Here is a 15775-nt window from a genome sequence, read left to right as displayed (position 1 = left end):
TTTTGTAGGGGGTGGGGGGACAGAATTCATTTTATAATATTAATTATATTTAGGAAGAAATGAGACCAAAAGAGTAGATGCAAACAACTAATAAAAAGGGAACCATATCCATAAGAAACTAAAAGAAGTAAGAGGGAAATTAGAAACAAAACTTATATGTAAAAGTTTCATTCTGTTACATTTTAGAAATATTTTTAAGGTTGGAGGATTATGTGAGCTTTAGACAGCATTTATGTTTCCCTAAAGAAACTGAAATGACTCACTCTTCTTTCTGTTGCTTCCACATTTTTTTTAGCCACAATACCCCTGTTCATGCTGTTTCTTTGTCCAAAATGCACTTCTTCCCCATCCTTTCATGTTCAAGTACTACTCACATTTCAAGGTCAACTCAAATGCTATGCAGTCCACAAAGCCTGTCTTGATCTCTTTTCTCACTGAACTTCTTTAGCCATTCATCCATATTACATTTATGGTACTTTCACATAATGATAATATTCTATTATGGTAATTCTATAATTTATTAGCTGCATCACCCAACTAAATTGTATATTCTTTGAGGGACGGGTCCATGCTGATTCTTCTTTTTCCTCTTTTCCTAGATCAAATAAAGCTTGCATATGATGATCCACTGAAGTAGGAACAGCAAAAAGAACATCTGACAAACACCATACAAGTTAACTCATTCTAAAAATGGATATTTTATAAGAGATTATCCCCACATGGAGAAGACTGGTTGAAAGAACACCATCTCAAAATTAGAGGAAAGGACTTCTGGTGTTGACCAAACTGGGTAAAATCCACTATAGCCTACCTCTGTCACTGATTACAATGAAAACTTTAGGATAAAATACAAAAATCAACTACTTGCAGATTCTAAAAAGTAAGTAATAAGAAGTGAATGGGAAAAAAGTTAAAACTTGAGTACTAGGGCTTCCCTGGTGGCGCAGCGGTTGAGAGTCCGCCTGCCAATGCAGGGGACACGGGTTCGTGCCCCAGTCTGGGAAGATCCCACATGCCGCGGAGCGGCTGGGCCCGTGAGCCATGGCCGTTGAGCCTGCGCATCCAGAGCCTGTGCTCCGCAACGGGAGAGGCCACAGCAGTGAGAGGCCCGCGTAACGCAAAAAAAAAAAAAAAAAAAAAAAAAACTTGAGTACTGACCAATAAGCAGGTGGTGACTTTCTTGTGTGTGTGCATGTGTGTGTTTTCTCCTTATCTTCTGGCTTGGTCTGAGAACAGGCCTAATGGGGGGAACTGTGAAGCAGGCACAGGTAGCAAAAACTCAAAGTAGAAGATGGAGAAAATGATCATGTGTGAGCCAGAGAGTGGGGGTGGGGGGAATCTCTCTGTTCTCTCTTCTGTCCCTACCCCCAGGTCAACCCAGCCACAGAACTATATTACCATGGCAAAGCAGTGGTAATTCAGTCACCTAAAACACTGAGTGAAAATCCATCTCTCCGGATAGAAGAGCTGGGAAAAGGGGCCTCTGTTGTGCATAGAGTCTGAGGGGTGTCATAATCTGCTCAGGCTGCTATAACAGGATTCAGTCCAAAATTGCTTGATACACAAAGAACCAGAATGTGACTAATTCTTAAAGAAAAAGTAAGATGTTAGATTTACTAGAAAAATACCTTTAAAGCAGTTATTATAACAACTCTTTATTCGGTAACGGTGAATATTTTTTGAAATAAATGGAAAGAGAGGTGTTATCAACAGAGAAATAGAAAGTTTAACAAGAACCAAATGAAAATTTTAGAACTGAAAAATATGATACCTGAAATAAAAACTTCACTGTAAGGACTCAACAACAGAAAGGAGACAACAGAGGAAACAATCGGTGAACTTGATGACCCGTGAAAAAAATAATCCAATTTGAATAATAAAGAGAAAAAAGACTGGAAAAAAAAGGAACAGGGTCTCAAAGATCTGTGAGAAAATATTAAAAGGTTTAACATTCATGTCACTGGGGCCCAGAAAGAAGGAGAAAGAGATTGGTGTAGAAAAGATATTTGAAAAAATGGTTGAAACTTTCCCAAATTCAGTGAAACACATAAATTTACAGCTTCACAAAACTCAATCCTTAAAAAGGAGAAAACAAAAAAACAAAAAAACCCCACCCACACCCACACCCAGCCTCATTATAATCAAACTGCTGAAAACCAAAGAAAAAAAAAATTTTTTTTTCGGTACATGGGCCTCTCACTGTTGCAGCCTCTCCCATTGCAGAGTTCAGGCTCAGCAACCATGGCTCACAGGCCTAGCCGCTCCACGGCATGTGGGATCTTCCCGGACCGGGGCACGAACCTGTGTCCCCTGCGTCGGCAGGCAGACTCTCAACCACTGCGCCACCAGGGAAGCCCAGAAAAAATATTTTGAAAAAGCAGCAGAGAAAAATGATATATTACATTTGAATGAAAATTATTCAAAAGGCTGCAGATTTTACATCAGAAATCATGGAGCCAGAACAGAGTAGAAATGTCAACCCAGAATTCTACGTCCACCAAACATATCCTTCAAGAATAAAGGCAAAATAAAAAATATTCTCAAATGAAGGAAACTAAAAAATTATTTGCCAGCAAATCTGCTCTAAACAGATGCTAAAGTTCTTCACCCTTAAGGGAAATGATGCCACAGTGAACTTTAGAAATAAAAGAAGATCAAAACATGATAAATATAATAGGCTATTTCCCCCCTCTTAAGTTCTTTAAAGTATACATAAATTCTAAGACAAAATATTAACATTATGTGTCTGGGGGGCAGAGTTTCAATGTATGCAGACATAATATATATGACTATGATAATATAATCAGGGGAGGGTATAGGGGACTAGCATGGTTACAAGTCTTCTACATTTTAACTGAAGTGGTAAACTATCTCTAGATAGATTGTGAAAAATTGTACTAAAAGATAATGCAAAGTATTATAGTAAAAAATAGATAAATTAAAGTGTGATACTAAAAATGGTGGATTATTCAAATAATCTAAAAGAATAAGAAATGAGGAACAGGGCAACAAAAACCAAATGTAAAAACAGAAAAATAATAAAATGTCAGATCTAATTTCAATGATATCAACCATATCCATTATAAAGTTGTCTAAATTTACTAATTGAAGGAGAGAGATCATCAGACTAGAAAAATACAAGGTCAAACTGTATGCTATCCACAAGGTACCCACTTCAAATATAACAACATATTTATATTAAAAGTAAAATGATGGTAAAAGATACCATGCAAACACTAATCAAAAGAAAGCTGGACTGGCTATAGTAATATCAGAAAAAAGGAGGCTGCAGAACAAGAAAAATTATCAAGGATAAAGAGGGATAATACATAATGATAAAAGGGTCAGTTCATCAATAATACATGACAATCTTAAATGTGTATGCATCCAACAAGTGAGCTCCAAAATACAGGAAGCTAAAACTGATAGAAATGAAGAAACAAGTAGATGGAATATTAGCAAGGATATGAAAGATATGAACAACACTCTCAAACAACTCAACCTGGCATTTAAAGAAGTCTCCATCCCATAATATTTCAATTGCACAGGGAACATTCACATAGACCATATTTATTCTGTAAAGCAAATTGTAATAAATTCAAAGCACCTGGAATCAGATAATGTATGCTCTCTGAACATAATGGAATTGTTAAAAATTAAAAAACAAATAATAAAAAGAAAGCTTAAAAATTCTCAAGTATCTGGAAATTAAACAATACATTTTAAAAATAACCTATGGTTCAAAAAAGAAAAAGTCTTAAGAGAAATCAGAAAATATTTTAAAGGAAATGAAAGTAAAAATACACCATATCAAAATTTGTGCTATGCAGCTAAAGCAGTACTTAATGGAAAATATATAGCATTAAAATGCATAGATTAGAAAAGAAAAAAAAATCTAAAATCAGTAACTTAAGCTTCCCTCTTATATCAGAAAAAGAAGAGCAATTTAGGTCAAAAGCAAGCAAAAGAAAAGAAACAGTAAATATTAAATGAGAAATCAATGAAATTGAAAACCAACAAACCAAACAAAACAAAAACCAAAAAAATAAAAAAGGAGAAAAGCAATAAAAGGCTTGTTCTTAGATAGGATCTACAAAATTTATCAAACTCTAGCTAAACAAAGAAAGTACAAATTACCAATATAAGGAATGATAGAGAAAATTATCACAGACCCTGCAGACATTAATAGGATGTTAAGGGAATGCTACAAACAACCCTATGTCCATAAATTTGGCAACTTAGTTGAAATGGACCAATTTCTTTTTTTTTTTTTTTTTTTTTCTTTTTGCGGTATGTGGGCCTCTCACTGTTGTGGCCTCTCCCGTTGCGGAGCACAGGCTCCGGATGCGCAGGCCCCGCGGCCATGGCTCACGGGCCCAGCCGCTCCGCGGCATATGGGATCCTCCCAGACCGGGGCACGAACCCGTATCCCCTGCATCGGCAGGCGGACTTTTAACCACTGCGCCACCAGGGAGGCCCTGGACCAATTTCTTGAAAGACAGAAACTACCAAAACTCACTTGAGAATAAATAGTTAACTTGAATGTCCGATAAGTATTTTAAAATTGAACTCATAGATAAGATCTTCCAACAAAGATGAAAGAAGATCTAAATAAATGGAGAGATATACTGTGTTTATGGATTAGAAGACTTACTAAGTTGTCAATTCTTCCCAAATTTTGATCTATAGATTCTGCAGTCCCTATTGAAATCTCAGCAAAATCTTCTGTAGATATTCTAAAATTTATATTGAGAAGTAAAAACTAGACAAAACAATTTTGAAAAAGAAGAAAAAAGTTGGAAGAGAGATACTGTTCAATACCCAGTTAACAACTGCATCAAATTAATTTTCTTCAAACAACACCCTCAAGATAATATCTTTTTGATTCAAAAACAGGACAATGTTGTAGCCTAAGTCTACAATGCTTGCTTTTGAAGATCAGAGCTCCCATAGTTTCTCAAATGGAAACTGAATTGTTATAGCACCCAGCACTCCAAGTTTTGATAGTGTTTGTTCTTTTGCTATTATCTAGAGAGGATAAATATTTGGTGCTCTTGTATTTTTGAAAAATACAGACTTCTAACATGATAATACATGTTCACTGTAGTCTGCATGGAAGGATGGAATTTGGATATATAGCAGTGGAGCATTTCAGAGAGTTCTGGTATTTTCCTCTTTACACACACACACACACACAGATAAAAACAGACAAAGAAAGGTGGGTGTTCCTCTCAGATATTACTGTTGCTGAAATAAACCTGATTTATCTGACTCCTATAAAAATGAAAACAAAATATTTTTTAAAAGCAGAGTTATATTAGATATAGGTCTGAACTACTTACCAAGTTGTTAAACAATCCCAATACTTTCCCTGTGAAATGTTTAGATAGAATCCAATTACATTTAATGTTATCACTAGCCCTTGAAATTCTGATTAGCTAAGGAAACTTCAAGTGTCAGTAGCTCCAAAAGTTAATTATGTTCTAACTTGTCCAAATTTTACATATTCTTCCAGTTCCCTAAATTACTGACTCTTCCCTCAACTGAGATAGTACGTGAAAAGCATTTAGCACAGGCTCAGGTCCTTAGTAAGTGCTCCATATTAGGTATTATCATTATCAAGTAAGTATCTCTAGGGAAGGAAGAACACACTAACAAATAAGTAAGATACTTATCTGATACTTCAAAATGATCACCTTAACCTATTTACTGAAACCTCTCAGTATAAGATTACCAAAATCATTGAAAAAAAAAGCCAAGAATGAAAAATGTTAATATTTCCTACTTAGTAAAAAAGCCAAGAATGAAAAATGTTAATATTTCCTACTTAGTAAGGTTGCTACCATAACTTCTTGCTAATGCTTCAACACTTTTACAAACAAATAGCAAACACTTAGGGGTTATGGCTCATTAAAACCATTTTCTACTTCAATCTCTCCTGAAATGGAAGTTCATCTTGAAAAAGATCACTGAAAGATATGGAATCTTAAAAGCAGAAACATTCATCAACAGTTCCAGTATTATTGAAATATGACTGGACCCAAAAGAAAGGGTAATTTACTAGAAAATAAGAAGTATATCAGCCTCCGCTGGATAAATGGAGTTATAGGAATAGGTTATAGATGTCCTCCTAGGTAGAACAAAAGTATATAAATTGCAAATCAAAACAATAAAGGCATAACTACTACTATGTGGACATGACCAAATATATTCACAATTGTTTGGGAAGATCAAAGCTTTTTTTTCTGAGAGGGAAACAATAGCAACAACAACAACAACAAAATTGGACTATTATTTTAGCTGAAGTTAATTGGTCCAGCTGGACAAAAGTAAAAGGTGGACTTCTTTCTTTTTCTATTGGAAATTTTAAAATAAAATTTTATTATCATTAATTATTATTATTTGTACAATATTATATTTTGACTTCTACAGCACCCCCACCACCAAAGGTTTAGTTTCCATTCATTACCAGATCTTTGATCCCCTTTACCCATTTCACCCTCCCCCCACACCCCCATCCCCTCCCCTCTGGTAACTACTACTCTGCTCTCTGTATCTATATGTTTGCTTTGTTTTGTTTTGTTTATTATTTATCTATTTATTTAATATTTCACATTGGAGCAAAATCATACAGTATTTGTCTTTTTCCATCTGACTTATTTCACTTAGCATAATATCCTCAAGGTCCATCCATATTGTTACGAGTGGCAAGATTTCATTTTTTTTATGTCTGAGTAGTATTGCATCTTACATATACACCACATCTTTAGCCCTTCATCTGTTGAGAGACATTTGGGTTACTTCCATATTGTTGGATAGTATAAATAATGTTGTGATGAACATAGGGATGCACATATCCTTTCTAATCAGTGTTTTTGTTTTCTTCAGATAAATACCCAGAAGTGGAATGGCTGGATCATATGGTAGTTCTCTTCTTAATTTTTTGAGGAATCTCCATACTGTTCTCCATAGTGGCTGTACCAATGTACATTCCCACCAACAATATATGAGGCTTCCAAAAGATAGACTTCTAAACTTTTAGAAACCTCCCATATTGTCAATGTCTAATGTGTATTCTCACATTAAACGTCTACGCAAACTGTTTGCCACCTACTTGTTAAGTATTTAAAAAACGAACTAGCTGCCATCCTATACTTCTTAAAAGGCACTTAAACATCTGTTTTAGTTGCAAACTAATGCACATATTTATCATTTATCTAGATTCTATAATTTTTCTCCTGGATTAATTTAGATTATCAGAGCAAGAGTACACTGTGCTTAATTTTAGTCCACCAAAGAAAAGCTTGATAATCTCTTCTCCAAATCAACAAAATAATTAAATGTAAGTTTAGTTCCTGGGAAAGTTTGTTTTTCTGAGTATGATTTGCTTGATTGAAAAATGAGAACTGTGTGACACAGCTTTTCTTTTTTACCTTTGTTTTCGCAAAGCTGTGAGCTTAATTCAGGACCCAACTGCAAGGATTAGCTTGTCTCAAGTACCTAATAGTAACTACTTCTTTAATATCCCTAGGTGGTCTTATCAGATTTTATCCTATTTTATGTTATATTCAAACTGCACATGCTTCAAATCCTTTTAGAATAGTTCAGTAAATAAATGCTATAGAAATCCATATGTCAGGATCATTTGCTGAGCAGTAAAGAAATTTGTTCACCAGAATTTTAATTTGTAGAATAATTTTCATAAATATTACAAACAAAAAATTTAATAATAACTGGTTTTTACACATAGTGGTTAATTCTATTTTTAAAAAATTTACATGCCTCAACCATTTTTACTTTAAGTACCGTCATATCAATTACTTTTTCAGTAGTAAAGTAACAACTACTCAAAATAGTGATGTAACACAGAACTGAACGCTTCCTGATGGTTTCCCTGTGCTATTTCTAACATGTTAAAACCTCCAAAAAGATTGGCCCAGTGATAGAAGGCCCATAGTAATGTGACCTTGAAAATAACACAATCAATGATCATCCTCACACTAGGACAGAGTGAAGTCCTTGGCTTCTAGGAGGCAACACCTTGAGGAAAGGTAAGGCTGGATGAGCCTCCAGTATCCTCACGGCCCAACCTCCATGGGATTTATCTACTAACCAGGAGATTCCAGGAATAGCACCACTCTTTTAAAAGCCCCAATCAGCCCAGGACCCAGAAATGTATCCATATCATTTAAGGTGGTCGCACACCCAGCAGGGAATAAGACATCACCAACACAAACCTATCCCTGCATGTTTCACTAACCTATAATAACAAAACCCTGTGTTTTATGGGAATAAAAAATTTGGAGTTCACTTACTTATGGCCGGGTTTTGTTCTATTTGCTAAAAATTGATTAAAAATTAAGCAAAAATCATCTGGGGTTTTTAGCTTGTTTACTACTGTCTCCAATGCTCAACTACTCTGACATTAATTGGAGAAGGAAGTGATTATCCATATTTAATTTAGCTAATTAGTTAAGTAAAACATTTTTCAATACTATAAAAGCTTACTAGCCATGTTAAAAAGGTACACAGATAAATAAAGAAAAGACTGACTGATAGAGATCATTTGTGAGAAATATTTTCCTTACGTTATTATGATCCCGTTATCAATAGAAAATGAGTCAGAAGGTAATCCAGCAATATTCCAGGCTCGAATTGTCACTGCTTCTCCCAGAATACTCATAAGGGAATAATCGTCAGAGCAGGGGATATCTCTTCCTTTGCACAAATTTGTCCACTCCTTGATTTGGTTCTTTAAGACATACACAGAAAGATATAAAAATGATGTTGGAGGTTACCAAATGAATACCTTGTAAACTCCTCAACTACACTCTGAGTCTACAAAGCATCGATGAAACTCTACCTCAAAAATGATTTGTGTGCATCATATTTTTCAAAATAAAATCATAATTTAGAAGCTCTACTATGTATTCAAATGAAAATTATATATAATGTTAAGATAAAATTTAGATAGATCACTTAGAAATCAGAACTTTGTATCTGGAAAAAATAATTGCCAATTATGATTCCAAAGCTTCTGTTGACAAAATACATGGAGATCAACATGTTTTTCTACACATTTTTTTTTTTTTTTTTTTGCGGTACGTGGGCCTCTCACTGTTGTGGCCTGTCCCGTTGCAAAGCACAGGCTCCGGACGCGCAGGCTCAGCGGCCATGGCTCACAGGTCTAGCTGCTCCTTGGCATGGGGGATCTTCCTGGACCGGGGCACAAACCCGTGTCCCCTGCATCAGCAGGCAGACTCTCAACCACTGCAGCACCAGGGAAGCCCTACACATTTTCTTTAAATTGTAAGTATCAGCACACCTTACTACAATATTGTGGTATAAAAGTAAATCCAATTTGAACCAGTAGGGGACACAGAAAACATTTGTGTCTGGCTCTCACATGTCCTGGGGGAGGAACCAGGGCAGGGTTATTAGGCACCAGTAAGGATCAGGGCACATACTGGAGTTTTGGATACCCCACCCGGGGCACAGTTTGCTAGGATGCTCAGGAACCAGAAACATATTTCAAGCTTAGGTTCACACTCAGAAAATCAGAAATCAAGGTCCAAATTGAGGTTATAGATCAAAGGGTTCATAAACAGTGAAAGACATGACTGGAGAGAAAATAGGTTAGAAAGGGACAAGGAGAAGGTAGATATATGTGGTGTTGATACCAGTCCATGGGCAAATGAGGATACCTTGTGTGCCAAGTGGAGCTAGCTGAGAGGGCACGATGGGTACTACCATCTCCCTCGGGTTCCTGCTGAGTAGGTTGGACCAACATTCCCTTCGGTTTGCACATGAAAGGCTATGACAGTTTGGGGACAGCTGATGATTTTCGTGACCTCGATTAGCCGGTTACTCTGTAGAATGCCCCACGGCTGGTTCTGTGTGGTGTTCTCTCATGAGTCAATTTAGGTTATGCACCTTTGGCAGGAACATCACAGAAATAATACTGTGTTCTTCTCACTGGATCTCATCAGTGGCACATGATTTCAAATTGTCCATTTATGGATGATATTTTTATTTTGATTAAGGCATTATCTGCCAGGCTTCTGTCTCCTAATTATATGATCTTAGGTATGATTAAAGCTTCCTTGGATGGTGGGCCATAACACAAAGACACTCCTATAGATGAGAGGCAGAACTCTTTGTTACTTACAGCTCCAAATGAGAGAAAGCTGATACACAGGAGGCTGCACCTGGACACAGAGTAACAGCAAGGTGGAACTGTAGGGGGCCATTTATAAACGTCAAGCAGAGTGGGGTGGAGTTAGCTAGGTTTCCAGGGCTTCCTGATGACTGGGTCTTTTGACTAGTTCCACAGGCACCAGGAAGAAGGGGCCGTCCTTGGGTGTTAGGTATATGGGGGCCTCTGGGAGTTGGATATGTGCCTATTGTAACCCAGGACTATTAGAGTCTGAAAAGGGAAATGGTTGCCGTGAGGGCTTAGCAAACTGCCCACAGAAGGGAATTCAGAGTTGTTAACCATGATTCAAAACTGAGTTAAGGGCTTCCCTGGTGGCGCAGTGGTCGAGAGTCCGCCTGCCGATACAGGGGACACGGGTTTGTGCCCTGGTCCGGGAAGATCCCACATGCCACGGAGCAGCTCGGCCCGTGAGCCATAGCTGCTGAGCCTGCACGTCCGGAGCCTGTGCTTCTCAACGGGAGAGGCCACAACAGTGAGAGGCCCGTGTACCGCAAAAAAACAAAAACAAAAACAAAACTTGAGTTAAGACAGCACGCACATGAGTACTTAATGACTATCATCTGGGTTTTTACTTGGTTTGGTTGTTGGCACCAGGACAGCATTTCCAGTTTGATTCTGGCTCCTAGTACACAGTTCCTATGGACATGTTTTGATTTTTCGTTGGCCTGAAGACTTTTGTGGGGAGGTCTGAAGGTTTTCTCAGATACAGCTTGACGCTGGTATGGGCATCGTAGCCAGTGATATGGGGAAGAAGTAGGGCAAATGAAAACCATAGTTGCTGTGGAATGCTATCTATAGTTGACAGGTGTAGTATGTTATCACAGATAAACTCTGGCTTAGAAATTTAAGCGGCCAATTATACATCTGTAAGGGTGTAGCAGCAGAGAATAAGTGAAATGAACATGAGGGCCTCTGAACAAGCATCTCAAAATACAAGCCAAGGACCTTGGCTGGTAATCAGGTGGTAAGATAGTTGGTGGAAATGGAAAATTGACCACTAAGGGTGTCATCTTGGTGAAAGTAATTACCACCACCAAAGCAGTTTTGACTTTGATTACAGGTAGGAAAAGGTCTCTTAGAAAGTTCAAATTAATTCAACTCCAGGGCTTGTATGTCCTTACAGCTTTGTAGGATTTTGTTTTGGAGATAGGCATGGGCATTACAATCGAATACTGTGGGCCCAGTTATGTTAGGAGAATGGAAATTTTCTACGTTTTATCATGAGGAGTGCCAGAAACTCTACAAAGGGGTTGATGAATAATTGACAGCTACTCAGACTCAAGCTTAGAGGGAGGGGATCTACTTACTGCAGGCTCTTGGTATCCAGAGACTTTGATGTTAGGAAAAAAACCAAGATTGTTTTAAAGCCTTTTTGTCTTACTTGGGTTTCCCAGTAGCAGACTCTGACATGAAGATTTATCTGAAATGACTTATTAAGGAAGGGATACTAGGAGAAGCAGTATAACGACCAGGAAGAAGCCAGTAAAAGGTGAGGGATCAGCCAAAGTTCTGCACAGGTGGTTACACCTTACTCCTACAGGGTGTGTAAGTTATTCCTTGCATTTGTTCCAACCAGAGGAAGGGAGACAGACCTTCAGGCTCTCACCTCTGTCAGTCTTTCATTAAGGCCAGCCTCAGAGGGCAGTAAATTCCCAGCCAATTTTAGCTCTCCAAGCACTGCACAAAATGAGTTCTAAGAACCCAAGGGAAGTCTGCCAAAAAAGCCACAGGTGCTGGTTGTTGGACGTGAAAGCACAGGAAACCAGGTGGGGATCTGGGCAGAACACTGACGTTGCCACTATTACCCTTGTGCTTAGAATCGAATGGGAAACTTGATGGGGCGTAAACTGCCAGCTGCCCTGACCCAGGAGAAATAGATAAAAGAGACGATTACAGAGCAGGATTCAGAGAATGAATTCAAAGGAAGGAACAATGACGTTAGAGATTAATTAAGTAAAAGCCTAGGTTGCTACAGTAAAGCAAGGAAGGGATAAAATTGCCTTCAAGCCTTCTTAGATGGGACGGGATAAGGTGTCCTCTTGAATCAGGGGTGGGGACAGTGGACATGAGTTCACAGAAGGAGTTATGAGCTTTGCTTGGAGCTTGTGTCTAGTTTAGTGTTGCTTTGCTTCTGTCCATAAATTTCAAGGTCTCAGTTCAGGCCTCAATGCTTCCTTGAAGCATTTGTGCAGTGGTCTAACTGGCAACCCCCATTCTGGTGGAAGAAGCAGGTGACTGGGGAGTCAAGCAAGATGCAGTGCTTTGGAAGGAGTCGTCAGAGAGGCTTGGGTTGGGAGGAGTGGCCCTGGCTGGTGACTTCCAGCATGGCACTGGAATGCTCAACAGGAGCCAGTGCAGACACCCGGGGGTATGTTGGGAACCAACAGAGGAGTGTAGGAGGCTCTGCAGGTACTACTTCCATCCTTCCAAGTTGACATAGAAGAGTAGATGGGCTTCCCTGGTGGCGCAGTGGTTGAGAGTCTGCCTGCCGATGCAGGGGACACGGGTTCGTGCCCTGGTCCAGGAAGATCCCACATGCTGTGGAGCGGCTGGGCCCGTGAGCCATGACCGCTGAGCCTGCGCGTCCAGAGCCTGTGCTCCGCAACAGGAGAGGCCACAACAGTGAGAAGCCCGCGTACCGCAAAAAAAAAAAAAAAAAAAAGAAGAGTAGAAAGAGGGCTAAATTAGGATTCAGGTGACAACAAGTCTCATTTCTGCTCTGTCATTAACCAGCTGTGTGGTTCTGAGCAGTTTTCTTAATCTTTATAAGCCTCAGTCTCTGAAAATGTCGAGCAAACAAGTCTATGACTAGGTAAATAGTGTCACGTTAAAAGTTAATTATCTGAACTACAAGATGTCAATGCCATAACTGCAGATAGTCATTCAGACACAAATGAAGACAGAAAGCTAAGAAGAATATGAAAGTCATGCACAAGGACAAGGGCTACCAGAACCCAAAAGACTAAAGACAGAAGCATGATCAATGTGAGGATTTTAAACTAGTTTGGTTAAAAGCAAACAAGCAAACCAAAACAGTGGCCACCAAGAATCAACCCTACTTAAGCGAAAGCCCTGAATTCAAGTGAAGCTCAACTGAGACCACGGGCAAAGCGAATGCTTTGTGAAACTTGGTAAAGCCACACACAGAAGTGGGTTTTCATTTACTCCTTCTCTCCTCTGTTGACACCAGAAGCTATTGCCAAATGTTTCAAATTTCTCTCTTTATTTTCATTGCCTCTTCTCCTTTCAACTTTTCTAAATTTCTCCTCCTGCTTTGACAGGGCCATGTCCTGGGTTGTACTCCTAGAGAGAGCTGAAGAATGTGATGGGTCTCATTGAGAAAGGGACTGAACAGTGGAACAAAAATGCTGGGAGAAGAAGTAGGGGTTAGAAGTTGGATCGAGGAGGCAGAATCCGTCAAAGGGGTGGGAATTCGAAGCAGGGAACCTGGTATTTATTTTCTTAGGAAAGAAGCCACTTATCAATTGGGTTTTAGGTAGGTTCATCTTTTCCTCCCATAAAGTTTCAGTTTCTCAAGTCATTTGGAAATGATTTATTATTGAGATTCATAGAGAGTAGTTGACTAAACACCCTCCAGCCCCCCAATATATCCCGATACCTTTATACTTGTTTAAGAACTGAAATTTTATCATTAGAGCCTACCATTTCACATCACGTTCTAAAGTAGATCTTTTTGTTTCTAAAACAATTAGAAGAGTATTTGATATAGCACTTTTTTGGCTACCAAGCTAATTTATTGAATAATTAAAATACACAACTAGAAATCACTTGAAAACATTTTTCTCCCTTGTAGTTACCAAAAAATCCAAACAAACAAAAAACCCCAAGATTAATGTTGAGTGTAATGGGAGGGTCAGGAAGAGACCCTAGAGGTCGATGAGTACTCCCTACCTGTCGATAGTTAGATGTAAAGGCTCCGAGGTAAGCGACGACCCCTGAGGAAATGAGGATGTCCCCTGTCAGGTTGATGTACAGTTGCCCCAGCTCCAGAGCTGTTTGGCTCCAGCGAGTTTTCTCACCCCCAAGGCCTCCGATCAACTTTTCAGCTCGTTCTAGCTTTTTGCTACACAGGTCAACCTCAAAAATAAAAGTAAACTTTTATCAACATCTACAAGGAGAATAAGTTAAAAAATTATTTAACTTTCTGCAAGATTTTACCCTCAGGGATAAATTTTTACATTACAAACATGCCTGGAATTTATTCTTTTTAACACTCTAAAAGAAAAATGTGCAATATCTAACTATGAAGACCGGCAAGTCCATGACCTTTTAGAATATTTTTCATAATAAAATGTGTACTTTAATATAATTTGTGCAATTCATAACAGATATTTATCATATAATGCAAAGAATAGCTCTATTAAAGGAAATGAGCTACAGTATGAGACACTGAAAGTTAATTAAGTAATAAAGGACATCCTCTTGCAAATATAGATGTTTCCCCTCCATTTTAATAATCTAAATGCATTTTATTTTAAATATTCTATGAACGTTTTCCCCTCATTTAACTTGTCGTTGATTTAATGATAATTTTAAAGGTTACATGTTTAAAAGTTTTAATAATTTATGCTTACTTACAAAGCACAATTTTCAAGTTGTTAAATTGTGTCAACCTACTCAGACATTTGCAATTAACCTTAAATTAGGACATCAATCAATAGCTGACAGTCTACTTTGTGCATAAGACTGTCAACCAAGTTTGATTATACATAATTAAGCAATGTTATTTTAAAAAAGAGGAAGGGTAATTATGAATATGGCAAACTTTGGGAAAAGCTATTTCAACCCATGCAATAGCAATATTCCAATAGAATACCTGAATTATTTTGATTAATTTTAAGTGACTTAGCATCATTATTCTTAGAAGATGACAAGATTAAGTAAAGGTTATCTTAAAGTTCAAAATGAAATAATTTACATGAACAGAGGAAGTAAATAATTGATAAAAGCAGAGACATTTAGATTATTTTGGAATAAGAATTTGGCTTATACTTTTTCTTATGCTATCAATATTTATATTAAATAAATGCTTTTAGATTAAAAGATATAAAATACTGTATCAGTTTATCTAAAGATAGGTTTAAAAAAAGCAGAAGGTATGAAATTGGTAATATTTTTGATACTTCCTAAATGAAAACCTTTCTCTCTTAATTTTCCCTCTTTAATATCTTTTGCTTCCTAGTTTCTTTCTTCACCCATTCTTCTTTCAACAATATTAAAATGTTGAATCAAGTCTTGGACTATAATAAAGTTGCCATCAGAAACCACCAAATAAAAATATTTTAGCCAAAATTTCTCTTCCAAAAGTAGATTTTTAATACACATATATGCATGCATTCAATTTACATTACCATAATTTTCCAACATTTTATTATGAAAAGTTATTTCAAACATACAACACAGTTGAAAAATGTTTACAGTGAGCAACCACATACCCATTTTTTAGTTACATTATTTAAACTAAAACTGATCACTTGGAACCCATGCCTAATAATAGGTCACATTTTTAAGATTAGTACAATATCACATATTGCACAA

At 37.5% G+C, this 15775-nt stretch overlaps 1 protein-coding gene across 1 annotated transcript in view; it reads right to left on the bottom strand.

Annotated features, from left to right (window-relative positions):
• DNAH7 (dynein axonemal heavy chain 7) overlaps positions 1–15775 on the bottom strand; it is a 243777-nt gene that overhangs the window by 69520 nt on the left and 158482 nt on the right. The window contains exons 45-46 of the mRNA XM_060105782.1: positions 14129–14314; positions 8589–8752 (exon numbers count right to left, since the gene is read on the bottom strand). Coding sequence (XP_059961765.1) covers positions 8589–8752; positions 14129–14314 — 350 coding nt within the window. The remainder of the gene's footprint in view (positions 1–8588; positions 8753–14128; positions 14315–15775) is intronic.

The sequence above is a fragment of the Mesoplodon densirostris genome, chromosome 8, assembly GCF_025265405.1.
Source record: "Mesoplodon densirostris isolate mMesDen1 chromosome 8, mMesDen1 primary haplotype, whole genome shotgun sequence".
Lineage (NCBI taxonomy): Eukaryota > Metazoa > Chordata > Mammalia > Artiodactyla > Ziphiidae > Mesoplodon > Mesoplodon densirostris.
The sequence above is the reverse complement of the archived record's forward strand: the minus strand, read 5'-3'. Positions and strand labels throughout refer to the sequence as shown.